This window comes from Oryzias melastigma, linkage group LG8 (genome assembly GCF_002922805.2).
Source record: "Oryzias melastigma strain HK-1 linkage group LG8, ASM292280v2, whole genome shotgun sequence".
Taxonomy (NCBI): Eukaryota; Metazoa; Chordata; class Actinopteri; order Beloniformes; family Adrianichthyidae; genus Oryzias; species Oryzias melastigma.
The window spans coordinates 7,812,432-7,838,520 of NC_050519.1; the positions used below are offsets into that span (position 1 = coordinate 7,812,432).

The 26,089-nt window shown below is 39.3% G+C and overlaps 2 protein-coding genes across 3 annotated transcripts in view; one reads left to right on the top strand and one right to left on the bottom strand.

The window, feature by feature from the left end:
- Window positions 1-2,422, bottom strand: part of mafk (v-maf avian musculoaponeurotic fibrosarcoma oncogene homolog K) — an 11,381-nt gene extending 8,959 nt beyond the window's left edge. The window contains exon 1 of the mRNA XM_024271370.2: window positions 1,861-2,422. The gene's annotated coding sequence lies outside the window, so the exon portion shown is untranslated. The remainder of the gene's footprint in view (window positions 1-1,860) is intronic.
- Window positions 2,423-8,343: 5,921 nt separating this feature from the next.
- ints1 (integrator complex subunit 1) lies at window positions 8,344-25,679 on the top strand. Of its 2 annotated transcripts, none has more exons than XM_024272160.2 (48): window positions 8,344-8,432; window positions 8,744-8,863; window positions 8,949-9,239; window positions 9,871-10,067; window positions 10,139-10,276; window positions 10,361-10,520; window positions 10,606-10,711; window positions 10,816-11,002; window positions 12,071-12,216; window positions 12,294-12,435; window positions 12,513-12,689; window positions 13,899-14,007; window positions 14,078-14,198; window positions 14,268-14,345; window positions 14,421-14,578; window positions 14,710-14,806; window positions 14,879-14,970; window positions 15,047-15,107; window positions 15,189-15,386; window positions 15,473-15,602; window positions 15,782-15,958; window positions 16,041-16,190; window positions 16,267-16,446; window positions 16,524-16,628; window positions 16,707-16,874; window positions 16,976-17,087; window positions 17,159-17,317; window positions 17,385-17,531; window positions 17,607-17,705; window positions 17,784-17,908; window positions 17,989-18,243; window positions 18,329-18,488; window positions 18,560-18,691; window positions 19,639-19,807; window positions 19,972-20,098; window positions 20,189-20,304; window positions 20,451-20,538; window positions 21,210-21,460; window positions 22,582-22,711; window positions 22,792-22,925; window positions 22,997-23,189; window positions 23,265-23,389; window positions 23,466-23,575; window positions 23,730-23,843; window positions 24,845-24,915; window positions 24,986-25,077; window positions 25,152-25,261; window positions 25,330-25,679. In XM_024272160.2, exons 2-48 carry the CDS (start codon window positions 8,809-8,811, stop codon window positions 25,443-25,445), a joined length of 6,558 nt encoding a protein of 2,185 aa, XP_024127928.1. In that variant the 5' UTR covers window positions 8,344-8,432; window positions 8,744-8,808; the 3' UTR covers window positions 25,446-25,679. The 2 variants fall into 2 exon arrangements, with proteins under 2 accessions (XP_024127928.1, XP_036069086.1); XM_036213193.1 differs by lacking the exon at window positions 8,344-8,432 and adding an exon at window positions 8,482-8,625.
- Window positions 25,680-26,089: the final 410 nt, after the last annotated feature.

Here is a 26,089-nt window from a genome sequence, read left to right on the forward strand (position 1 = left end):
AAAAAAAAAAAGCTGCAGGGCCGAGTTTGTATATGCGAGGACCTGGTGGAGTTACCCTCCAGTTATAGCGGGTAACTCTGGGGCCCTGCCTTCTCCCAAAATAAACAGCATATCAAAGAGCCGTGTGTTCACGCATCGGCGATAAATGCAAAGCTGACTTCTCCTTGTGTGTGTTGCTGCAATCTGCTTTTTCCAAGCAGATGGATTTTCTTTTTTTTTTTTTTTCCCACTCCTGGCTGAAGATGTGCCACCCTCTACTCTTCCTCCGGCGCAGCACATTTGGTGGGATATTATATGAAGGAAATGGAGAGCATACTTGAATTGTGAGTCATGCTGTTTACTGGTAAAAGCGACGACCAGCAGCAGGGAATCACACCCTCCTGATCTGGTGTTTCCTGGAAAATCCCGCTGTTTCACAGGGAGGAAGGAAAAGTACAGAGAACCTTGGAAGTGGTTCTGGAGCAGCAGCCGGAACTTTGGTGCGGAAAGGGAGGAGGACTCTAAAGATATTCTCCCAGACGCAAGGACTCAAAGAAATGTCAAGAATGCACGGAGGGGGGAAAAAATGGCATTACAGCTCAAACTTTGCTATAATTGGGGGAAAAAAAGTTGCATAACATTTTGGATGCATGAAATGATTCCAATAAACCTGAGACAACAGCTGCTGGAGATCTAAGTTTGTGATATCAGCACAGACAGCCCAGCTTTCCAAAATCAATAGTCAACAGTCGACCCTTTTTTTTCCAGTGAAAGAGCGAAAAACATCACAGCAAATGTGTTCCCTGTGACTCATCTTGTTTCAGACCTCAAACATTTCACTTTCACAACACTCCACCACAAAAACATTTCACTCTCCGCTCAGCTCGTGTCCACGGAGTGACCAGAGGTGGTAAAAACATTCCGCTTTCTTTAAGAAGATCCTCAAAAAAACCACTCAGCTGTCGCGACTTCTCCATCCAAAACATCACTTTGGTGACGGAAGCACATGTTCATCTCATGACAGAGGAGCGAGATCTCCTACTGTCTGAAGGATATTTTCCATTTATTATTAAAAGTGATTATGTAAAACTTGTAACATGGGAGCAGCACAAACCATGAGGTCATTGCTCCCATTTTCTTATCTTTGCACCATATTTCTGCTGACTAGCTGAACACACAGATAAGATAAAACTCCTTTCATCTATCAGGGTGATTCATGTTTGTGAAAATATTTGCCTTTTTTTCCCCCCACTCTGGTGGTCTTTGGTGCCCTTTGTCCCACATGTCTAAAACCCAGACCACGTGTTGAATCTATAGTGTCAGAAGGCGGCTGGCATTTTTGTGAAGCGCCGCTCTATTTCCAGAGTCAGAATGAAATCTGGAGGGAATTTCAAGCGGTTCTATTTTCTTCAAAAGCTCATTTGAGGGACAAACGTTGAGTAATGATGGAGTCAAAGGGTTTTGTAATCTTTACATAAGCACTCGAATCTATATTGAGTGTCAAATAGGCCATATTTTTGACCACTCAGACTAGGATTAACTTTTTTAAAATTTAATAAAAGAAACTTTTATTTTGTTAATGAAATAACAAACTTTTATTTTGTTAATAAAAGTTTTTAATTGTTTTTTTTTATGTTTTAATCCTATTTTTACCAATACAATAAAATAATATCACAACAATATTTATTTTTCTTGTTTTCTGTCTCCAACATAACACGTGCGCGCCGCTGATCCAATTCCCAAAGTGTCTAACCCGGGTTTGTAACGGCTCCGTGGCCCGCACAGGTCCACTTATCTCTGACATGCCACCGTGAGAACTTGACCAATTCAGAAAACATCTTCCAGAAAAGAAGAAGAAGGAGAAACACCAAACAGGCTCACCTCTGTGGACGTGCGTCCGCGGACAGGAATGCGTAAAAGTTGCCGAATGTGCGTCCAGAGGAGGCGAAGCAGACACTTGATCCGGTCGGTATAAAGCGGAGCGCGGGCAGCGGCGGATCCTCGTACTAAATTAACTACAAAACAACAACAATGAAGCACATTCCACGCTCTGCTTCCGCAAGCACTCACGTCACTGATTCCTCGTGACCGCCCCCTCCATTCATGAAAATAACTTTCTGCTGACGTCAGTCTGGGAGGTGGGGAGGTGAAGGGGGGGAGCTGGAGGCCAGAAATAGAAAAATAGATGGCGACTGCTTTTGCTTACTTTACAAAACTTATCAAATCTGCTGTGGTCTGATAGCAGAGACGGTTCTAACGGAAGTCTGGGCCTTCACTTCACTTGTTGCTCCCTCTGCTCCCTGCTCCCCTCTCCTCTCTGGAGGAACTCTCCCATTGTCACGTCTGCACTTCAAGGTGCTCAAAAATGTGCTTTAGCTGAAGGAAAACTGAGTCTGGGAGCAGCAGCAGCTGCATTCCATTCCTGGGGAAAGTATGCGCTGTAGTAGCCCGGCGGTCACAGGATTTCTCTTATTTTAATTCCAGCCGGTAACGTCACAAGTTATTCTGGGTAATTAAGGACGGAATTGAAACGTGTTGGAGCACAAACCTTTTAAGGCCTCTTTGTGCTGGCTGGACAGATTCAACTTTTGCAAATAAGAAGCCAAGTTTACAAGCTATTACTTTAAATGATTCCTTCCAAGACAAGCAGTACAGCACAGGACGGTACGGTGTAGTGTATAAAGAGTAGCTGAGCAGAGTATTGAATTAAATAGTATGTGCACTATATCTTACTCTAAGATGTTATTGTATAAAATAGTATTGTATAATATATCAATGGAAAGTATAAAGTAGAGAACTTTAAAACGTAGTAGAGTAAATAATAGAGTTATAAAGTATGGAATATCCCAGTACAGTACATTATATTGAAGTATAGCTGATGATAAAGTCATAAAGTCAATAGAATAGTATTTTAAAGGAAAGCATACAGTATAGAATTGTAAAGTATAGTAGAACATATAATAGTATTTCAAAGTGTTATAAAGAATGGGATAGCCTAGTACAAGACATTATATTAATATATAACTTATTATAAGATGGTACAGTATAGAATAGAATAGTATTGTATAGTATATTTAAAGAAATTATATAGTATAGCATTGTAAAGTAAAACATAGTACATTATAGAGTATAGAGTATTATAAAGTATGGAAGAGCCCTGTACATTACAGTACAGTACATTAAGGTATAGCTTACTGTAGTACAGCAAAGTATGGAATGGTATTTTTGGAAATATTAAATAAAATAATATAGCATAGTATTGTAAAGTGTAGTAAAACATAGTGTAGTATATTATAGTGTTATAAAGTATGGAAAAGAACAGTAAAGTACATTATATTGGGGCATAGTTTAGAATAGAATAGTACAATAAAATACAGTATAAAATAGTACAATATTAAAAGTTTAGCACAGTATGGTACAATATGACGAACTAAGAACAGTATATACACCGTTGTAATGGATGGTTTGTGAAAGTATAGTTTTTAAGCATATAGTAGCATAGCATAAACTTGCAAAGTATAGTATATAAAGGCATAGTATAGCACAGCACAACATAGTATAGCATAGCACAGTACAGTATAATATAGTATTGTAGAGTATAGCATAGTATAGTGCAGTATAGTATAATATAGCATAGTATAGTATATTATAGTGTAGAATTGCATATTTTAGTATAGAGTAGCATATTATAGTATAGTACGGCACAGTATAGTATAGTGTAGTGCAGTATAGTATAGTAGGACACGGGACTGTATAGTACAGTATAATATAGTATTGTAGAGTATAGCATAGTATAGTGCAGTATAGTATAATATAGCATAGTATAGTATATTATAGTATAGAATTGCATATTTTAGTATAGAGTAGCATATTGTAGTATAGTACGGCACAGCATAGTATAGTATAGTGTTGTATAGTATAGTATAGTATATTATAGTATTGAATGGCATATTTTAGTATAGAGTAGCATATTATAGTATAGTACGGCACAGCATAGTATAGTGTAGTATAGTATAGTATAGTATATAATTGCATATTTTAGTATAGAGTAGCATATTATAGTATAGTACGGCACAGCATAGTATAGTATAATGTAGTATGATATAGTAGAGTAGGACACAGGACTGTATAGTACAGTACAGTATTGTATGGTACGGCACGGTACTGTAAAGTATAGCATAGCACAGTATAGTACAGTATAGTTTGGTAAAGATAGTAGCATATTGTATAGTATAGAACAGCATAGTATAGTATGTTATGGCACGGTACTATATAGTACAGTACAGTACAGAACACTACGGTACTTTATAGTATAGTATAGTACAGTACAGTACAGCACAGTACTGTAAAGTATAGTATGGTATAGTACAGTACAGTATAATAATAGTGTCACATCGCATGCATCTCTGATATTTTTGGGGCATTATACATTTATTGTAAAACAAATATAATCTAAAAACTCTGTGAACAAAACATTTGAAGCAGCCTGCATACTTGTTGGTTTCATCTTAGCTAAAGATAAAAATAAAATTAGGAATTGTTGAGCATGCATCTGTGAAACCGGAAAAAAAATGTTTTAATGTCTATATATGCTTAAGAAGAAAACATTAAAAGAAAATCCACCCATGTATGTGAAGTTGCAACGTCATGTCTTTTGTTTCTACCACCAAATATGTCTACACAGCATCGGAGTGCATGTCGCTTTGTTGCCTTTGGCCATTTTAGGTCAAAAGTGACTCCATTATTGAATCATCTTTTCCATGATGCGCGGGTTTAATAGTGCTCTAATTACTCAGTAAAGAAACAAAAGAGGAAACACACTCAGCGTCAGAAGCATGACGTCAGCTTAATGTCTAGCAGAGCTGTGACTTGTGGCTGACAGAGTAGAAATGTTGCATCTCACTGTTTCATCACTACTTTTGAGACTTATATATAGAGCAATGATTTGAGTTCACAAATTTTGGAAGGGGACCTTATTTAAAAAAATAAGGTCAGAAGTTTTATCATAAATTCTTAGAATTGAGAACTTCACTTTGAATCGCCTGCATGTTGGTTAGTTCAATGTTGTTATCATCGTTTACGGCGAATGACTCATCAGATCAGCATCAATCGCATGTTTGCTACGGTGGCAGATGTGATTTCCTCATATGCATCGCCTTGTCTTTCTAAGCTAAATGCAAATAGGAAATAGATGCAAATAGGAGAAATAGTTGTTGTTGGCTTTTGTTACTCACACACTGACCACAAACAACAGCTCACCATTTCCTTGTTGCGACAGAGCTGTCACATGAACACATTTGGCAAATCAGTCCACGTTTGCTTTCACATTTGCAAGATAGAATCAGAGGTGATGACCAAGAAGATTTCAGAAGAATTTCTAAATAAAAAATATGATTCAAAAATATTTAATACATACAAATGTGCTTGAAACATTCAGAATCAGCTTTTCACAATAAACACTTTAACTCCTCAATTAGAGCAGAAATTCATATTTCAAAATGAAGGGAAATTTATTTTTAAAGTTTGAATAATATCTGTACAAATATCAAAAATCAAATACATTTCTCAAGATTTAGAATTAAAAATACTTTTTTTTAGATTTGACCACTGTTTGTGATAATTTTCTTCAGAAGATAGTGAGAATTTTTAATTTGAATATTTCATTTTTGCTTATATTACTAGTGTGTGTCCTTTGATCAGGCTGGGATAGGCTCCAGCAACCCCCGTGACTCCTGAAAGGGATTAAGCCCGTTTGGAAAAATGAATGGATGTGTTGCGCTGTTTCCAAAATAAAGTTTATCCTCTCTATTTATTGCTTAATAGGGCAGACAGCTTAGTGTGGACGTTTTTAGAACCAAACAACCCATGACAACATCTGAAACATGTGCTCTTTTGTTCAGTTAGGTCATAACTGAATTGGCAATCAATCACAAAATGTTAAGAAAATAAACTGCAGAGTTGGTGTGAAGACATAAGATTGGGAAAAATGAGATGAAATTGGTTGATTTTGGGAAATTGAAACAGGAGCAGAACATTTTTCTAGGAGAAAAGCGGTGAGATGTGATGGGAAAGAATGAGATAAGAAAATTATGTACCGGAAGGGACATTTTGGAAGAGAAAACAAATGACTGTCATTGATATTCTGCATAATTAGGACGTCTAGCTGCTCATTCAGCTCCATCTGATTACTGTCCATCTGCGCAGCAAATCTAAATTGTTTCTGTTGAGCCCAAACAGCAGAGAACATGTCAGACCACGAGAGACAGAGTCGTCAGAGTCTTTGCGGCTCTGGGGTCTGTGTTCTTGCAGGTCGTTTTGGATTACAGGAAGTAGCAATGAGTCACTAATCTTACTTCTTTGTGACTCACGCAGTTGAACACAGAAATCTGATCTGGTTCAAAGAGGCCCCCTGTTGTAAGTGGATCGTTTTTTTTTTGTTTTTTTTAGCTTTAAAGTGTTTGTAAGAAAAAGAGATAAGACTGATTAGATACTTTGAACTAAGAGGTCTCCATCTTCACTTGTGTGGTCTATTAATAAACCAGCAGAATTGAATCTTGCTTTAGGCATGGGTTACGTCACCTTTTAAGTCACAAGAGTTTCTTTTTTATTTGTACATTTCCAACGTAACAAAAGATTAAATTTGGAGCGTTTGCTGGACATTCCACTGACTTCACCAAAATGTGTTTCATATGAAAACAGTTTACGTAACCAGCTGGCATCTCAGAGTGAACCTGGAGGTACAGTAGTGGAGACAGCAGCTGCAGCTGGACTGTTCTGTTGTCTTTACTCCGCCAGTGTTCTCTAGCAACTTCACAAAAATGACTTTACACCAAACAAAACAGTGATGGAGATTTATGCCTCTATTATAGAGTCACAGCTCAACAATAAACAGATCACTTGTTAACCAAGAATGGGACTAAACTTCGGTTTTATTCAGAAATTTGAATTGGCTTTGAATTGGATTAGAAACACATGATATGTTGAAGACATCCTAATAAGGATCATTCTGAAAAAATGACTGAATTTAGATGTGATTTAACAAACCATTACACTAAAATTCTAATCAAAAACATACAATTTAGCATTTAGAGTCAAACTTTAAAACAGAAAAACTGGTTGTCATTAAGTTCCAGACACTTCAGATGAAGAGAAAAGCTGTTGTGTCTAGAAAAATGCATATTTTGAACGAATATCATTAAACTAGTCAGCAAAGACTTTGTTTCCATCATTATTTTTTAATAGTTTCAACAGTCGTGTTGAAGTTCAACTACGGAAAATAGTCTTCATCTACCTCTAGGGGTTGTAGCATGTAATTACATGTGGATTATTTCTGTGAGTTTAGCTTTTCATTGAAATATAATCATCTTGGTTGTCAAAATATTTCTGTGTATAATTTAATATCAATAGGCTGGCATTTTTTTTAAATGCACATATTTATTTCCCTGAAATCTGTGAATCCGAATTTAGATTTCTCTGGAAGTTTGATTTTATTTTATTTTTTTTAGTGAGTCAAGGATCACATCGTCTGAAACCAAAACTATGAGGTGCAGCCATCATACAAGAGGTAATCACTATTCCTTTTACAATGTCACCTTCTACGGTGTCCTGAAGGGGTCAAAATACAAAGATACATTCTACTGAATGATTTACACCATTGGCTGTATAAGTAAAGTTCTAATTAGACTGTCTATGATATACACCCAGGAAACGAAAGTTACTGCCCACATATCAGTGGCTCCGTACCTATTTATTTTTTATTTATTTGTTTATGTATTTATTTATTTTTGGCAAACAATGGCTAATCAGCATAATACAGCTCTCTGAACCCTTAAAAACACACAGAAAGACAGAATTCTTTGGCTTTTCCTAAATTAGCATAAAAATAAAACATCAATTATAAAAAGATTTAGCAACATTAAGATTAAATCTTTGAAAAAATGGAGTTCAAGATATTTGGGAATGAAACAGAGCTCAGACAATGTGTAATTTCTGTGCTAAAATATTTTATTTAGGAGGTTTTTCATTAATAATTTAGAAACAACAATAGATATAAAAATGACTGGAGACATAATAACAAAAAAAGGACTTAATTGTAAATTGGCTGCATATAAACATAATTTACAAAATAAACATAAGTACAATATTGGAGTTATACTTGAAGGTGGCAAGTTATAAAACGTATTTGTTCATTTAAAATAAAATTTGGTTACAATTTTGATAGAGATGTAAGTAATAAGTGAAAAATATAATGACTTTCTATTCAAACTACCCCTAGACTGATATTTTTTACCTCCAAGAAGTACACAGTCCTGTTTGATGACTTGCGGTCAATACGAGTCTCCCGGCGCTAGATGGCGATGCTCCTGCTTTTAATAGGTGAACACTGACTTTATTGAAAGCAGAAGAAGACCCCGCTGCTCTTTTTCTGGTTGATTTTTTTGAGACCATTATTGGTAAGTTTTATTTAAAGAGCGTTGTTCAGGATAACATTAATTCACTTTCTAAAACAGGATTGTATTTATTTACCCTTTAGAAATGAACAATATTAACGGCCGGTTACGTTTTTGTCACATTCTGAACAGAATAATTTAGCTAAAAGCTACACGCTGTTAGCCTTGTTTTGGTTAGCCCCTTCGCGTTTGTCTGGTGTGTAATACAGATGTAACAAACAGCATTTTGACTGTCTAGCAAAACTGACTGTATGTTTTATGCAGCTGTTGCACCTAATCTGTTGTAAAAATGCACGATTTATTTATATTTACAGACCTTTCTTTGCCAAATAATGACATCTTGTTGAAAATAAGCTAATTTTGGCTGGCTTCAACAAAGATGAATCGCCCAAAACCAACAACTCTACGGCGTCCCAGCGCTGCCAAGTCATCAGGTATGAATAATTAACGAGAAAACATAATTATTTTTCTTGTGATGTTGCATTTATATCACTAAAACGTGACATTTGACTGTCTCAGGTCACCCCCCACCTGGAGATTTTATTGCTCTGGGCTCAAAGAGTCAGGGGGTAGAACCCAAAGCCCCCGCTGTTCTCCTGAAGCCAGCCTCCTCAGGAATACCTGCAGACCGGAAGAGAGAAGCCTCCTCCACCTTACCCTCCTCATCGGGTCTGTCCACCCTCACCAAACGACCCAAACTGTCCACCACCCCTCCTGTGAGCGCGCTCAGTCGCCTTGCTGATGTGGCTGCAGTCGACAAGAGGGCCATATCGCCTTCCATAAAAGAGCCATCAGTGGTACCGATTGAAGGTAAATTAAGCCTTTTTGTTTATAGTTCTGGAGGATTTAAAGCCCCACTATGATAAAAATTTTGCTTTTGGTGTTGATGATGGATGACAAATATGAATAAGAACAATGTCAAAATTGCATTTTTGACTATTTCTTTACTCAAATTGTTGAAAATCAGGAGCAGACAAATAATTGTGACATAGAAAATAAGCTGCTTGTCATTCTGATGCCTCCGTTCATAGATGCCTAGATCCATGAATGTTCGTTTTCCTTGTCCGAACTGGCATCTGGCTCAACTATACGGCCGAATAGCTCCAATATTGCTCACTATTTTTGTTGCTCCTATAATGTTATATTGGTAAGTGTGAGGGGCTGGAAGGTAGCAAGAGAGCGTGTAAACAGAGAGCTCTCGGTAACGAGGAAAGCAAGAGAAGGCAGATTAGCTACTGCCGCTCTGCAGAAACTGTTTCCTAGAAAACAAGATATTTCTTGATTTTTGGCTTAAAAAAAGGCAAGATCATATTTAAAAACCACTGGGAATGCTTTTAAAATTGCTCAAAAGATAATCTTATTGGGCTTTAAGACATAAAATCTGTCACAAAAACATGTCTAATGACAGATGTAAAAGTACAGCTTCTCTTTGTTTGGACAGTGTCTCCAGCTCTTCTTCTAGACGAGATTGAAGCTTCAGAGTCAGAAGGAAATGACGATCGCATTGAGGGATTACTTTGTGGAGCAGCGAAGCAGCTAAAGATGAACAGAGCCAAACCTGATACAACGCTGTACCTGAGTCTGATGTTTCTGGCCAAAATCAAGCCAAATGTCTTCGCCACTGAAGGGATCATTGAGGTGAGGCTCTCAGATATAACGTTTAATGCCTAGACACATTATTTTGTTTAAACCCGTTCTCTTGGCTTTAGGCTTTGTGCAGCCTCCTGCGGCGTGATGCTTCCATCAATTTCAAGGCGAAAGGCAACAGCCTTGTTTCTGTGTTGGCTTGCAATCTGCTCATGGCAGCATATGAGGAGGATGAAAACTGGCCAGAGATCTTTGTCAAAGTGAGAATCTTCATGCAGTGCAGCCAGACTTTCGTATTTTATTTGTCAAGGTTTGCTCTGATTTTTATTTTGTTACATTTTCAGGTTTACATTGAGGACTCACTGGGGGAACGAATCTGGGTGGACAGCTCTCACTGTAAGAATTTTGTCGACAACATCCAGACTGCTTTTGGCACCAAGATGCCTCCGAAGAGTATGCTGCTGCAGGCTGACACCGGCCGCACTGCAGGGGATCTCAGTGCAGGTAGAGTTAAAAAGAAGAAAAAAAATCCTTGAGAGCTTGTTTGCAAAAACACATCTTATTTATCTATTTACTTTGATTTCTGTAGGGAGCAGCCCTCATCCATCCACCCCAGATGAAGATGACAGTCAGACTGAGCTGCTAATAGCAGAAGAGAAACTCAGTCCGGAAGATGAGGGACAAGTTATGCCAAGGTACGAGTATAATGGGAGCAATTAGATGGATTTTTACTTCTGTTGAGTTAATTGGGTTGAACAAAATCATTTATAGAAAATGTTACGTTGTCTCTAAACTATAGATATGAGGAACTGTCAGAAAGTGTGGAGGATTATGTCCTCGACGTCCTGAGGGATCAGTTGAACCGCAGACAGCCGATGGACAATGTTTCCCGTAATCTTCTGCGGCTCCTCACAGCCACATGCGGCTACAAAGAGGCCCGGCTCATGGCCGTGCAGAGGCTGGAGATGTGGCTCCAGAACCCAAAGGTGAGAGTTTGGATGAAGCCCCTCGTAGGATCAATAAGTTCACTTTGTCCCATTCATTAAGCAAAATCTGGTTTAATTCTAACAATAACTAGAAAAGTTGCATTACCTACGATAATGCGAGTGTGAATGCTTTTTGCTGAAAGTTGTTGCTTAAGATCCTGAAGCTTTTTGCTAAAAATGGGTGGCTCAATTTACTTAGCCTATTAAAACCTCAGTAGATAACAAATTAGAGAAAAAACTAACGCTAAAATATAAGCTAAACTCCAAATTAGCCCCAAAAACTAGCTCGTTACTTGAATACTAGCTAAAATAGCCTAAAATTCCTCAGTAAACTACATTGGTTAAAAACGTTAGCCTGTTGCTAAAATTGAAGCTAAATGCTAAATTAGCCTATAAAAACCTCAGAAGATAACAAATTAGCCAAAAACGTTAGCTAAAATATGAGCTAAACTCCAAATTAGCATTAAAAAAACCCCATGTAGATGCCAATTTAGCCAGAAAATCTAACACATAGCTTGATAACTAGCTAAACTCCAAAATAGTCTGAAATTCCTCGGTAAGCTAAATTAGTCAAAAACGTTAGCATGTTACTAAAATAGAAGCTAAACTCTAAATTAGCCTAAAACCTCCCAGTAGATAAAAAATTAGCCAAAATTGTTAGCATGTTGCTAAAATATTTGGTAGACTTCAAATTTTTTGAAAATTACTATAAACTATGAAAACATAGCCAATGAATATATTTAAAGACTTGCTGCTAATCTATTTAAAATTTTAAAATGTGAAGACTTTCTCATTCATTTACTATGGTGCATGTTTTGCTCAATATTTCAAAAACTATAAAGTTTATGAATACCAAAAATACAAGCAGTAAAGTCCTGAAATTGAGTTTTTTGCGCTGAAAAGCTCACAGAAATGAGCAGGAGAATCACTATAGTAGAATTCACACAATAACTGATAATCTGTGAAAAAAAACATGCAAGTAAAAGATAAAGTGTCGTCACTATATGGGCTCAATAAATCAACTGATTTTGAGGCAATTTTTGATTTTGTAATTTTGTGTGTGAACAGCTCACTCGACCTGCTCAGGACCTCCTCATGTCTTTGTGCATGAACTGCAACACCCACGGAGCGGATGACATGGAGGTGATCTCCAACCTAATCAAGATCCGACTCAAACCTAAAGTCCTCCTCAATCACTACATGCTGTGTGTCAGGTTTGTGGAATCAGCTTTCTGTGTTTGTCTGTTCCTCCGTCTCGTTCTGATCCTGACTCGTTAATTTTCTCCTCCAGGGAGCTTTTGAATGCTCACAGAGACAACCTGGGCACCATGGTGAAGCTGGTGATATTTAATGAGCTGTCGAACGCCAGGAACCCCAACAACATGCAGGTCCTGCACACCGTGCTGCAGCACAGCCCAGAGCAGGCACCAAAGGTCGGACTCAATCCTTTTTGTGTTGTTTGCTGTTCTTTCTGTATAACATCTTTATTTCCATATCTTTGCATCTGCAGTTCCTGGCCATGGTTTTCCAGGATTTGCTGACGAATAAGGATGATTACCTCCGAGCTTCCAGAGCTTTGCTGAGAGAGATCATCAAGCAAACGAAGCACGAGATCAACTTCCAGTCGTTCTGTTTTGGTTTGATGCAGGAGAGAAAAGAGCCCAGCTATGTGGAGATGGAATTTAAAGTAAATCAGTGAAACTTTTGAAGTCCTAAAACCTTTTAACCCTTTAACACCGGAGCTCCAGTCTTTATGTTATGTGATTTACTTTAACTTTTTAACCATTAACCCTATAATTTCAGTAGATTCTGAAGGAGAAAAGCGGTGTGAGTGTGGAATTATTGTGTTAATGATTAAAAAGTTACAGTATGTTCAAGATTTTGTGTTTAACCATCAGTGGCGACATCTCATATGTGAAAGGGTTAGGTCACATGTGTTTAAAGTCAAGGCCCGCGGCCCCCAGATCAGTTTATTTTATTATTAGTAGTAATGGCCTGATGTTGTCTTGCACTTATTTCTAACTTGTTTAATTTTGACATAAATATTTCTATGGAGAGTAAAATATTTAAAGTTATTTAAGGTTTAAGTTGATTTATTCTGGAATAATATTCCTGCCTTTTAATTATTCAAAATTATGTTAAAAGGTTACACTTTTAACAATTAAAAAAAATTGGCATTCTCCTAACTTTTTGGACTATTTTGGCATTTACTAAAACGTTTTTAGGCTATTTTGGCATTAAGCTAATACTTCAACTACATGCTAGCTGTTTTGGCTAACCTATGTCTTGTTTTTTTCAGTTTTTAGGCTATTTTAGCACTTAGCTAATATTTCAGCTACATCCTAGCTGTTTTGGCTAACCTACGTTTTTTTGTTTGTTTTTTTAGTCTAATTTGGCATTTAGATAATATTTTAGCTACATGCTAGCCGTTTTGGCTAATTTGGGCTTCTTTTTTGTTTTTTTAGGATGTTTTGGAGTTTATCTAATACACGCTAGCGGTTTTAGCTTTTAGCTAATTCAGGCTTTTTAAAACGTTTTTTTAGGTTATATTGAAGCTTAGCTTTTTTTTCAGCTACATGCTAGCTGTTTAGGCTAACCTGCGTTTTTTGTTTGTTTTTTAAGCTAATTTGGCATTTAGATAATATTTTAGCTGGCTATCCACTTTAATGTTTTCAGCTATTAACTTCAGCGTTTTCCTCTATCAATTTCAGCATCTTCAGCTATCAGCACTATCATCTTTAAAGTTTTAAAAATTAAGTTTTAGTGTTTTCACTAAATGTTTTTCCTGTTCGGTCTGCAACCTAAGGTGTGTTTTGGAATTTGTTCCCCTGTGCGATTGAGTTTGACGCCCCCGGGTTAAGTGTTTGAGGTTGATCTGCTCTACGTTTTCTTTTAGGAGCGCTTCGTGATCCAGGTGACGGATTTACTCACCGTCTCCATGATGTTGGGCATCACTGCTCAAGTCAAGGAAGCTGGGATTGCGTGGGACAAAGGAGAGAAGAAGAGTGCGTGTTCACCTTAAATATAAATGTTTGTGAAGCTAGATTGAGTTAATAGTATGTGTTTTTTTGTCAGATCTTGAAGTGCTGAGGTCTTTCCAAAATCAAATTGCTGCCATTCAGAGAGATGCCGTGTGGTGGCTTCACACGGTGGTTCCAACCATCAGCAAAGTCAGCGCTAAAGACTACATTCACTGGTGAGTGTCTCTGTCTTATGTGTTCATTCTGTGCACGTCATTGTCACTTTAATAGCTTCTTGTTTACAGCCTTCATAAAGTCCTCTTCACTGAACAGCCTGAGACGTACTATAAGTGGGACAACTGGCCTCCAGAAAGCGACAGAAAGTGAGCCTCCTCCAAATATTCACCTGTTGTTTATTTGTGGTGAACTGTCCAATCAAAACCTTTTTCCTGTTTCAGTTTCTTCCTCCGGCTTTGTTCGGAAGTTCCTCTCCTGGAAGACACGCTGATGCGCATCCTGGTCATCGGGCTCTCCCGGGATTTACCCCTGGGCCCGGCGGACGCCATGGAGCTTGCGGATCATCTGGTCAAGAGAGCCGCTGGAGTTCACTCTGACGGTGCGTTTAGATCCACTTTAACTGTTAATGGTTACTAAAAAAACTGTTTTTTTAAAAGATCTGGACATTTCATAAACATCCACGCTTCAGTGTGAGAGAAAGTACTTATTAGCGTTTTATTTGGTAAACAGACCTCGAGGTCCTGAGAGTGGAGAGGATCCAGCTCATTGATGCAGTGCTGAATCTGTGTACGTACCACCACCCGGAGAACATTCAGCTGCCAGCGGGGTATGTTAGCTGTTTTTAAACAACCAGATTGGTCATATAGACAGAAATAACTAATGACTCATATTGTTTAAGGTACCAACCTCCTAATTTGGCCATATCCACACTCTACTGGAAAGCATGGCTTCTTCTGCTTGTAGTTGCTGCTTTTAATCCACAGAAAATAGGTAAACTTTCACTTTTGTTTTTAAAAAAAAGTGTTATCATTTGTTATTTGTCACATATTAGCACGTTTTCTTAAAGGTTTGGCGGCGTGGGATGGTTATCCTACTCTAAAGATGCTAATGGAAATGGTTATGACAAAGTAAGATGGTGATTCAAAAGGAAACTTTAGTTTTTTTAAATGGAAAGTTTGACTAAAACGGATGTTTTCTTGTCTCTTTAGTAACTATACATACCCTCCGTGCACCATCACTGATGAAGACACAAAGACAGAGATGATCAACAGGGAGCTGCAGATTTCCCAGAGAGAGAAACAGGAGATTTTGGCTTTTGAGAGCCATTTGGCAGCTGCTTCTACCAAACAGACCATCACGGAGAGCAACAGTCTGCTGCTGTCTCAGCTGACCAGTCTGGACCCACAGTAAGACGTGAACATGAACACAAGATAAAACTAAATTAAAAAACGCTCTCCGTCCTTTTGTTTAAAGGTTTTTTTTTTTTGTCTAGGGGTCCTCCTCGTCGGCCTCCTCCACAGATCCAGGAGCAGGTGAAAAGCCTGAACCAGTCTTTGCGTCTGGGCCACCTCCTCTGTCGCAGTCGCAACCCCGACTTTCTTCTTAACATCATTCAGAGACAGGTGATGGCCTTGAACACAACACTCAATTCAAACTTTATTTATGAAAACAAGGGCTTAAAGGGTAACCAAACAGGGAAGTTGGATATGTCCATGGTAAAATATCTAAACATGATAAAGATATAATCCTTAAAAACAAGTTTTAATTTCTCTGCATGTCTGATATGCTTTTATTTTGACAGGCCTCTTCTCAGTCCATGCCGTGGTTGGCTGACCTGGTGCAGTCCAGCGAGGGCTCCCTGGATGTGCTGCCAGTGCAGTGCCTGTGTGAGTTTCTGCTCCATGACGCTGCAGACGACAGCTTTCCAGAGGACGACGAGGAAGGCGAGAGCAAGGAGCAGAAGGCCAAGAAAAGACAGGTGTTTCAAAAAGTTCAATGTTCGAGCCGGAAGCTGCTTTTGCACATATGTGATCTTGTTTTGTCGTGTGCGTCTCCGATAGAGACAACAGAAGCAAAGGCAGCTTCTTGGACGGCTGCAGGATCTTCTGTTGGGCCCAAAGGCAGACGAGCAGACGACGTGCGAGGTTCTGGATTACTTCCTGCGTCGCCTCAGTTCTTCTCAGGTGGCTTCAAGGGTTCTTGCTATGAAGGTACTGCTTTAAAAGCAACAACGATATCAGTTTTTTTTTTTGGCAGATTCGTGTCATGAGTTGCTGTTTTTTGCAGGGTTTGGCGTTGGTGTTGACTGAAGGTGGCTTGAAAGATGGCGAGGAGCGAGATCAGCCCATGGAAGAAGATTCTGCAGATGCAGAACTTCTACCAGGATACCAGTGGCTCCTGCAGGACCTCCCGAAGCTGCCTTTATTTGACAGCGTCAGAGGCATGACGTCCACCGCCCTGCAGCAGGTTAGCTCATCCCATCTCATCAATGAGTCATGCACATCTCCAGCTGTTATAATTAAAGTTTGCTCGCTCTTTTAAAGGCTATTCACATGGAAACAGACCCACAGACCATCAGTGCCTATCTCATCTACCTCTCCCAGCATGCACCAGTGGAGGAGCAGGCTGCGCATAATGACCTGGCGCTGGTAATTCAGCTCATTTCTTCTGATTTTCTTCCTATAACCAGCTTTGTTCACAGCGTCCGTCTCCCTGTCTTGCTGTAGGACATCGCTCGCCTCATAGTGGAGCGTTCCACCATCATGAACAGCCTGTTCCCCAAACACTTAGGCAGACCGGAGGCGGACGCCGTTCTGTCTGCGTTCCTCAACATCTTCTCTGCCTACATCCGGAGGATGAGGAAAACCAAAGAGGGGGAGGATCTGTACAGCTGGGTGAGCCCCGAACCAGAATGATGTTGTTTTTGTTTTGCACATCAATGAATTACAGAATTTTAAACTTTAAAAAAAGACTTAAAAGTTTCTTTTTTTATCAGTCTGAGTCTCAGGACCAAGTGTTTCTGCGCTGGACTACAGGAGAGACCGCCACCATGCACATTCTGGTTGTCCACGCCATGGTCATCCTGCTGACTCTTGGACCTCCTAAAGGTTCTTCTTCTGACATCAATTGTGTTAAAATGACCCACAAACACATGCTGAAGATGTTCTTTTTCTAACAGGAGAAAGTGACTTCCCCTCTTTGTTGGACATTTGGTTTCCCGATAAGAAACCGCTGCCCACTGCTTTCCTGGTGGACACCTCAGAAGAGGCTCTTCTTCTGCCCGACTGGTTGAAACTGAGGATGATCCGCTCAGAAGTTTCTCGTCTGGTTGATGCAGGTACAGCTTTATTCAAATAAAATAAAAATAAAAATATATGAATGCTTTTTAATGTAACGTTTTGTAGCTTTGCAAGACCTGGAGCCTCAGCAGCTACTGCTGTTCGTTCAGTCCTTCGGCATCCCGGTCTCCAGCATGAGCAAACTACTGCAGTACCTGGATCAGGCCGTTTCTCACGATCCACAGTCGCTGGAGCAGAACATCATGGACAAACGTATGATTTTCCTGCAAAAAAAATGTAATTTAATCTACTTTATTCTTAACAGTTCGATGCATTTCCTCCCAACAGACTATATGGCTCATTTGGTTGAGGTGCAACACGAGCGGGGCGCCACAGGGGGGCACACTTTCCATCATCTGCTGAGTTCTTCTCTTCCTGCTCGCAGAGGTCAAACTTATTAAACAGCAATTTCATAATACTATGATTTTTAATTTACCTAAATAACTATTTTTTGTTTAAATACAGATTCTTCTGACACCAATAAGGCTAAAATTACAGTGGAAACGCCTCACAGCTCCGTGAAGATGAGAGCTGCCAGTCAGCTTCCTATAGTCGGACCTGAGGATGATCTCACTGGATTGTTGCTTCAGGTAGTTTTAAAATCTTGTAAAAAGCCTTTTTTTCCCCTAATTTACTATTTTATTCAATTATTCCTTTTTTTCTCCTGCAGATTTTCCCCTTAAAGGTGGACCCTCGCTGGCTCGGTCCTCCTGCCAGTCAGCTCTCCCTGGCTCTGCAGCAAGCTCTGGCCAAAGAACTGATGCGAGCCAAGCAGGGCCAAGTCCAACAGGGCGGTCTGGCTTTCCGTCTGCTGCAGGCCATCGCGGCGCTGCTGACATCCGCCCACGCCGCCCCCATCGTCCTGTCAATGCATCATAGCCACGCCCTGTCCTGCCCGCTGATGCGCCAACTTCACCTCTACCAGGTGAAGCATATTAAAAAGTTTGAGTTTCTCTGCTACCTAATAGGTGATTCACACATTTTAATATTTTGTTGTGCTTGGATTTTAGCGGCTGGTGTCTCAGGATGTTACTTTCTCCTCGCTGTTCCTCAAAGTCACCGTGGAGATGTTAATCTGGTTGGACAATCCCACAGTGGAGCCAGGCCCACTGAAGAGTCTGCTCAAGTCTTTTGTCAGTCAGAGCTCTCACACACACAGACTTAGCGATGGTGAGCGCCCCGACTTGTGATATTTTAGTCATTACTTGTTTCTGGGTGAGTAACTGGAGTCTGCTCTGCAGTGCGGACAGGTTTCCTCCATCTGGCTGAAGCTCTGGCGTATCGCAGAGACGCCGAAGTTCCTCTGAGAGCCGTCATAGTCATGCTGAAAGCCGGGGAGAGATGCAACGCCGAGTCTGAGCTGGTTGGTAAAGGTGAGAAAGACGTTCAGATCATCACCTAATTATGGTCTTTAATTACGTTTATGCCGTTTTTAGCCAAAAAAAAAAAAAATCTGTCACTTTCTAGGATAAAGTTTAGAAGTCCATTAAAAATTCACTTCTAAGTTGTGGTAGTTCTGTTAGTGCAGAGCAACCCCGCCCCCCCTTCCCCTCCCTGTTGTGGAGGGAGCTTGTTGCTTTTTCTACGTAGCAAAAAAGCTCAGATTTGAATAAATAAATACTCAGATATGCAATTTACAGCTTAATGTTCTTGATATATGTCCTCTGTCATCAGAAAAATGCAAGAAGACCTGGTGGCAGACAAGATGGCAGCTAAAAAAAATCATTAGCCAGAAACGGAAATTCCACAATATTTCAGAGTTGTAGTCACTTTTATTGGAACTTTTCAAAGCAAATAAACGGGTTAGTGTTCAGGATTAGCATAAAATGTGCCAAAATGAGGGTGTTAATTTAAAAAAAGATGTTACCAAAACTGTTGAAACTTTGATTGCCGGTAATTTTAGTCTTTTTCGACCAAAAACAAGTCATTTTTGACTGAAATGCGCGGCGGTGTTCCAGTTCCGGCTAATGATTTCCACCCGTCATCTTGATGGGATCAAGAGAACAGGTTTGGGTTTTTTATTCGGGAGAGTGGACCTTCAGGGTTCAGGTTACTCCTGTGTACTGCTTGATTTGGGTTTTCTTAGAATTTTTTCTATTTTATCATTTTGTTTCTGTTTATTTTTATGAGGGACTTCTCTTATTATTTTATTGCACGCGTGGTAGGTAGTATTTTTATTTGTTTTATGTACAGCTTTACATGAAAGGTGATATATATAAATAAAATTAATTAGAATCTGCCACCAGGTCCTCCTTGAAAAATGCCACAAGAATTCGTTAAAGCAGTAAAAAGATTTAAAGTTCTAACACTTCTCTCTCAGTGTTACAAGGGTTGATGGAGGTGAAGTCGCCGTACTTGGAGGAGCTGCTGTCCCTTCTAATGACTGTCGGCATGCAGAATGGGACGGCCGGCCCCGTTGCCATGGTGATATCCCTGCTACTGCAGGAAAGCGAGGAGCGAGCCGTAAAAAAGGAAGTGGATTTAAAGAGGTGAGTGCTGCGTTTTCATATTTCCATCTGGGGCAGTTTAAGGATGAAAACGCGTCTGCTCTCTTTGGGCCTGTTAGTTTAAATTGATTTTAGTAGAAGAAGGAAATCAAAATGAGATAAAGGAGGTCTTTGCACATCAGTAACGTGAGTCTGACGTTTGCCAGTGGTCTCGAGGTAATAAAGGCGGGACTGAGCTCCGGGCTGCTGGTTGATTGGCTGGAGCACCTTGACCCTGAGGTTACCTCCGTGTGCCCCGACCTTCAGCAGAAACTGCTGTTTGCTCTCAACAAGGCAAGATAAGCTTTTCGTTCTCCTCCTATCTTCTTCTCACACAGCGAGCCGCATTTCTGACTCTCCCGTCTTACTGTTCATCTGTTTCAGGCCCGAGGCTCTCCAGCCTACAGACCTTATCTGCTAGCTCTGCTAACCCATCAGTCAAATTGGTCCACGCTGCTGCAGTGCATCAGTGCTCTTCTCGGCAAACACAGAGACTACAAGTACATGAGTTCTTTAAAATATGTCTTGTTGTGGGTGAATTTTGACATGCACAATTCTAAATAAGCTGCGGAAATGAAACATGTTTGGCGCTCTGTGTCACACGCATCAGTGGAAGTAAAACCTAAGTTCTTGTTGTTTTTCACAGGCTGGATCCATCCTCAGCCCTGGACTTCCTGTGGGCGTGCAGCCACATTCCACGCATCTGGCAAGGTCGTGATCAAAAGATCCCTCAGGTGAAGCCAATTAAAACACCTTTTTTAGAGAGTTGAAGTCTCGCTCATCATCTTTTGGTCTATTTCTAAGTCTTTTAATTACAATTATGTTGTTTTTAGCCCAAATAAAAAAAAAAAACATGTTGTTTTCTAGGACAATGGTTTCCAAACTTTTTCAAATTAATTCAAATTAGACAATTTTTTAATGGATCGGTCCAAACGGGGCTGAAGTTAGCCTTTTTAAGCTTCCAGTTCAAAATAAAATGCTACTACAAGAAAAAGTCTAAAAATACCAGTAGATATTCTTTATACAGATGATGACGATTCAATGAAACAAAGTTGTTGATTTGAAAAAATTGATAAAGGAAACATTTAATGATTTTTTTCCCCCCATTTTAACACTCAATCCAGGTTCCAATTATCTTTCAGAGCAAAAGGATTGATCATGTTTGTTTTAACATAAATCCTCATTTATTGTTTTGTTTTCTTCTTCTGTCGCAAATAAGCTCTTTTTTAAAGTTTTTTTCTTCTAATTAACAACAATTTGAATAAAGAAATACTTAAAAATGCAATTTTTAGCATAATTTTATTAACATTTTCCACCATCTTCATAAAAATGCAACAAAAACACCTTTTTCATTAAAGTGGCTCTTTAAAGTATTTAAATTATATTTTTTTCTGTTTGTGTGCAGAAGAAAACGGAGAAGTTTGTGCTTCAGCTCAGCTCAGAGGAGCTCATCAGCCTGGTGGACCTGATCCTGTCAGAGTCGGACCTGAACAGCCGCGACGCCCCCCAGCACGGGAAGAGCGCTCTGGAGCAGGCGTCCTGCTCCCTCATCCAGTCCAGGCTGCCGCTCCTTCACTCCTACTGTAACGGGGCGATCGAAAACATCAAGAGAGTGTCAGAGTACCTCATCAGCTGCATAAAGAAGTGGGAGGAAAGGTGAGGGGTTTAAAACAAATCTGGGCCATTAAGCCTGCGTACGTTCCGGATGTTTCACCAGGTGAACTTCTCCGCAGCTTTAACCTTTTGTTGGTTTTCTTCCTAATTAGCCCAAACGAGTAAAAGTAATTTATTTTCTCCTGTTAAAGCGCGCTCGTCGGATTTGGCTAAATCACCCAAGATTTTCCTCCTCAGTAAGGATGAACTTTTTAGACTTTTTTTTTTGTCTGTCAGCCACAACGCCGTGGAGCACGGAAAGCTCGATAATTAGATCTATTGGTGTGAAATTAATACCAGCAGAAGTCGTCTGTGCTGTGATCTCTTTAAAAGCTCAGTGTATTATAATGAAGGCAAGAGGATTACGGCTGGAGCTCTAAACTTGACTGTGTTGTGAATTCGGGTTCTGACTCGGCTGTCACAGATCACAACTCTTTGTGGAGGCAAGCCCCTCCCTTCCTGAGCATCTCTGCTTATTAAACCCTCTCTAATGAGGAAACTTTGGCCAAGGTCAAGAAAGAGGAGCTTCAGAAGGTTCGAGCAGCTGTTTAAAAGTGTGACAAGTTAAGGGTCGCGTTGAGTAAACACTTGATTGAAGTAATCTGCTGTTATAAGAGGGGATTTATTCCAATTACAGACAAACTACTTAAAAAAATACAGCAAACTCTTTCCTCGTGTTCAAGGTCGCTTTGATTCGCTGAAAGCTGAGCTGTAATGGACTCTTCATTTAGCAGTGGGTGAATCACGAGTGACAAAAGCTGCGGCTGCTAAGAGGATTTCACCAAGCTGCAGCGACTCGAAGGCAAACGTGCCTGAATTACATGAAGCCACTCGTGTTTTTTTTCTTTTTCCTAATAGAAACAATAGAACGTCGTCTCCATCCGAACATGTATTTATTTATTTCTCTCCGTAACTCACCTGAGTTATCATGGTTTCCCTGGCAACAGGAAATTGTCAATGAAACGGCTTCCAGCTACACAGCTTAATAACATCAGGGATTATTATTTTATTTGGCTGGTGGCTTCAAGATGGACGACTCCAGAGTCCTCAGACACGTTTTAAAGAGCAGCCGGCTTATTTATTTGACTTATTTGTTTATTTTTTTATTTTTTTTTTGCCCTCAGCACGATGAGTAAACGCTGCCAGAACCTGCTGCTGCAGATCTACCTGCACTTTCCGGAGGTCATCCAGCACGTCTCCCTGCCTGAGGATACGTTCAGCAGTGGGGGGGCCGCGGACGGCAGCAGCTGCAAGGTAAAGGGAGGGTTTCGTGCTCCGTCGGGGTGGTCTGTTGGGGACGCTTGTTCTTTCTAGTGTAATTTTCTGTTCCGTAGCTTGACGTCCTGGTCCACCGCCTGGTCTCACTGCTGGCAGACGTGGGAGACTCCAAGTCTGCGGAGAGCCGCGTGTCTGATGCCAACCTGGCCTGCAGGAAACTGGCTGTTTCACATCCTGTTCTTTTACTCAGGTAAAGATTTTTTTTTTTCTTCTTGTATCTTTTTCATCGTCTGATATACTTCTTTATTTTTTTATTTTCAGGCACCTTCCCATGATCGCAGGACTTCTGCACGGGCGCGTTCACCTAAACGTGCACGAGTTTCGGCAGCAGAACCACATGACGTTCTTCTGCAACGTCCTCGACATCCTGAAGCTGCTGCAGCCGCTCGTTTTTCACAGTGACCACCAGAGGGCGCTTCAGGACTGCCTCTTGTCTTTTATGAAGGTCCTGCAGGTAAGATCTCTAAAACTTATCGGCTAAATGATCTTGAATCAGTTTCAAAAAGCTCCATATGTTTTTTTTTTCTAGAACTTTCAGAGGACTCGTTGCCCTTTGGTCTTCATTAACAAATTTCTTCAGTTCACACAAAACTACATAACTCACGACGCAGCAGCGGCCATTCCCTTCCTGCAGAAACACTCAGCTGTTTTACAGTAAGTCAAGGTTAGGTTTTTTTAGATAGAAAAATATCTATTTCTAAAAATGTACTTTTGTTGTCTGTCATTTCAGGAGTTTGTGTGCAGAAAATCCAGACCTTGTGCAGCTGAAATCTCTGCTGGCTGGACTCACGTTACCATTGAAAAGCTCCTCCGCAGAAGTCGCAGCAGAAGACAGAGACGGTACGCTTCAAAATCTTAGCACAAATACTCTTTAGAGGTCTGAAAGTGTGGACATTTAATCAAAAAAACCTTCTAGGGTTTCAGTGATACACATGTAAAGCATAATTTTCCTAAAATTAGTCGTTTTCACAGAGCTATGAAACGTTTTTTGCAGATGATTTGTCCACTGGATCTCTACCGCTGGTCAGCATATCAGCTTCATTCTCTCTGAGCGCTGCAGACATGACCATGTACACCAAGAAGATGTCCAAAGGAGAAGCAGTGGAGGGTAAAAACAAGACAGACACTTAGCATCATTTGTAAAGTAAAGCGAAAATTTAAAACAATAGTTTTCACTATACTTAATTTTTGATTCGTGAAAACAGCAGCAAATACACAAAAAACTTTCTATTTCTTTTAAATAACAAATTAAAGTTTGAGGATTGTCATTGGACATAGAAAATTTGACTACAAAATATATTTACTTTTGGTTAACTTCTTTAAAAATAGTAAATAAGTAAAAAAAATATGTATTTTTTATGGTACTCTCATTATTTTTTAAACTGATTTCAACAAATCAACTCAGAAAAAAACATTAAAAAGTGGTTATATATATTAAATTAATTTGTTAGTTAAATAGTTAGTTTAATTAATTAATGAATTAGTTTATGTTATGATCAGCTGTTCCTTTCTTTCTGTTGAAAATATAAGCTTGAACATACACTCTGATAAAAAAAATAGTCTTTTTGGTGTTTCTAAAACGCCTTTTGGCATTTTTCTTCTGATAAAAGAGATTAATACAAAAAGTTAAGCTTAAATTTGCATTTCTGAATATTTCTGTATTTGAATAGTTGTGAATCAGGAGCCAACTATCTTGCTCATAACTCAAAAGGCAAATTTCTACTGATTTTTTTCTGCTATGTCCTAAAAAATCAACTCAAGTTTTTGATTTTGGTTAAAAATAGCTTAAACCATAATTAAAAAACCTCTGGGAACAATTTCACAATAGCTCAAAAGATGATCAGACCTTTAATGTGAATTTATTTGTTGTAGCTACCATTTTACACCACCAGGTGGTGCAGTTAGAATACCTGAACATCACTTTTAAGATTAATTTACCACAAAAAAGTTACTATATAAATAGCATGTAGGATTTTTATGGGCAGATTAGTTTAACAGATCGATGATAGGAAAAAAAACATAAAAGAGGTCATAGAATCATGTTTTCAGCAGCTTCACGAACCGTTTTCTGCCGCAGTGACTAACAGGCTGCTTCTGTCCCTGCTGCAGATGTGCTGGAAGTGTTGACAGAAGTAGATGAGAAATCGAGGAGAAACCCTGAAATCATCCAGTACTTCACTGTGAGTCAGAAACAGTAGAAGTTGTAAGATGTGGAATCTGTCAGTCATCGTCTGGTGCTGCTGTTTGCAGAGCGAGCTGCAGAGACTCATGACCTCGTCTGAGGAGCTGTGTCGGAACATGGCCTTCAGTCTGGCCCTGCGCTGCATCCAGAACAACCCCTGGTTAGTTCAGGCTGAAGTAACGCTGTGTAACTCAAACCTTCATTCCTTCTGACCATACGTTTATTCTGCTTTAGTCTAGCCACAGACTTCCTGCCAACGTTCATGTACTGCATGGGCAGCGGGAACTTCGACGTGGTGCAGACTGCTTTGAGGAATCTTCCGGAGTACGTTCTTCTCTGCCAGGGTAAGGAGTCACCTCTGAGGTTCTAAGATCAGACACTATCAAGAGATGATAACGCTTTTTTTCTGCAGAGCACGCCAACATCCTGCTCCACAAAGCCTTTCTGGTGGGAATCTACGGGCAGATCGACACCAGTTCAATGATCTCCGAGTCCATGAAGGTTCTTCACATGGAGGCAACAACATAACCTTTCATTTGTCCGATTTTTCTCTCCATTCCAGTACTTTTCATTCATACAGTGCTCCGTTTTGACCATCATAGTTAAGTGACTTTGTTAAATCTGAAAAACATTGTGTCTCAGTTTGGTGCAATAAAAAAAAAATCACCAACAATTTTGAAAAATATGAGATAAAAACAGACAAATAGATTGTTAACTGTGTCTAACAAATTGTTTCAATAAAGTTTTTTCAGTCTAAAAAAACATAAATTGCTTTTTTTGGCCATTTCATTCAATTAAAGTCAGACATTTTACATTATTTGGGCAAATATTCATTTTTGAACAATTAAATGATTTATTTTGACAAAATATAGTCTTTTAAAAAAATTTTCTTATTTATTTACAAGGAAGAAATGACAAAAAAAACATTTAAAGGCACCTAAAACACACTATAAGAGTTTTTTTTGGATTAAAACCACAATAAATAGAACACAAAACCAGAATAACTTTTGAAAATTAAGCAATGTTGTTAAATCTGCTGAACAAAAACACAGTGTGTCAGTTTAGGGCAGTTTTAAATTTGCAAAAATCCACCAACAATTTTTAAAAAGATATGATAAAAACAGACACAAGTGGATTGTTAACTGTGTTGTTTCAATAAAGTTTTTTTTAGT

Excerpts from the sequence above, each read along its gene's own strand:
- ints1 (XM_024272160.2), top strand. The coding sequence starts at position 8,809 with ATGAATCGCCCAAAACCAACAACTCTACGGCGTCCCAGCGCTGCCAAG. Across the intron at positions 18,692-19,638 it reads GTCTGAGCTGGTTGGTAAAG|TGTTACAAGGGTTGATGGAG; the intron begins GTGAGAAAGACG and ends CTTCTCTCTCAG. Across the intron at positions 20,539-21,209 it reads GTGATCAAAAGATCCCTCAG|AAGAAAACGGAGAAGTTTGT; the intron begins GTGAAGCCAATT and ends GTTTGTGTGCAG.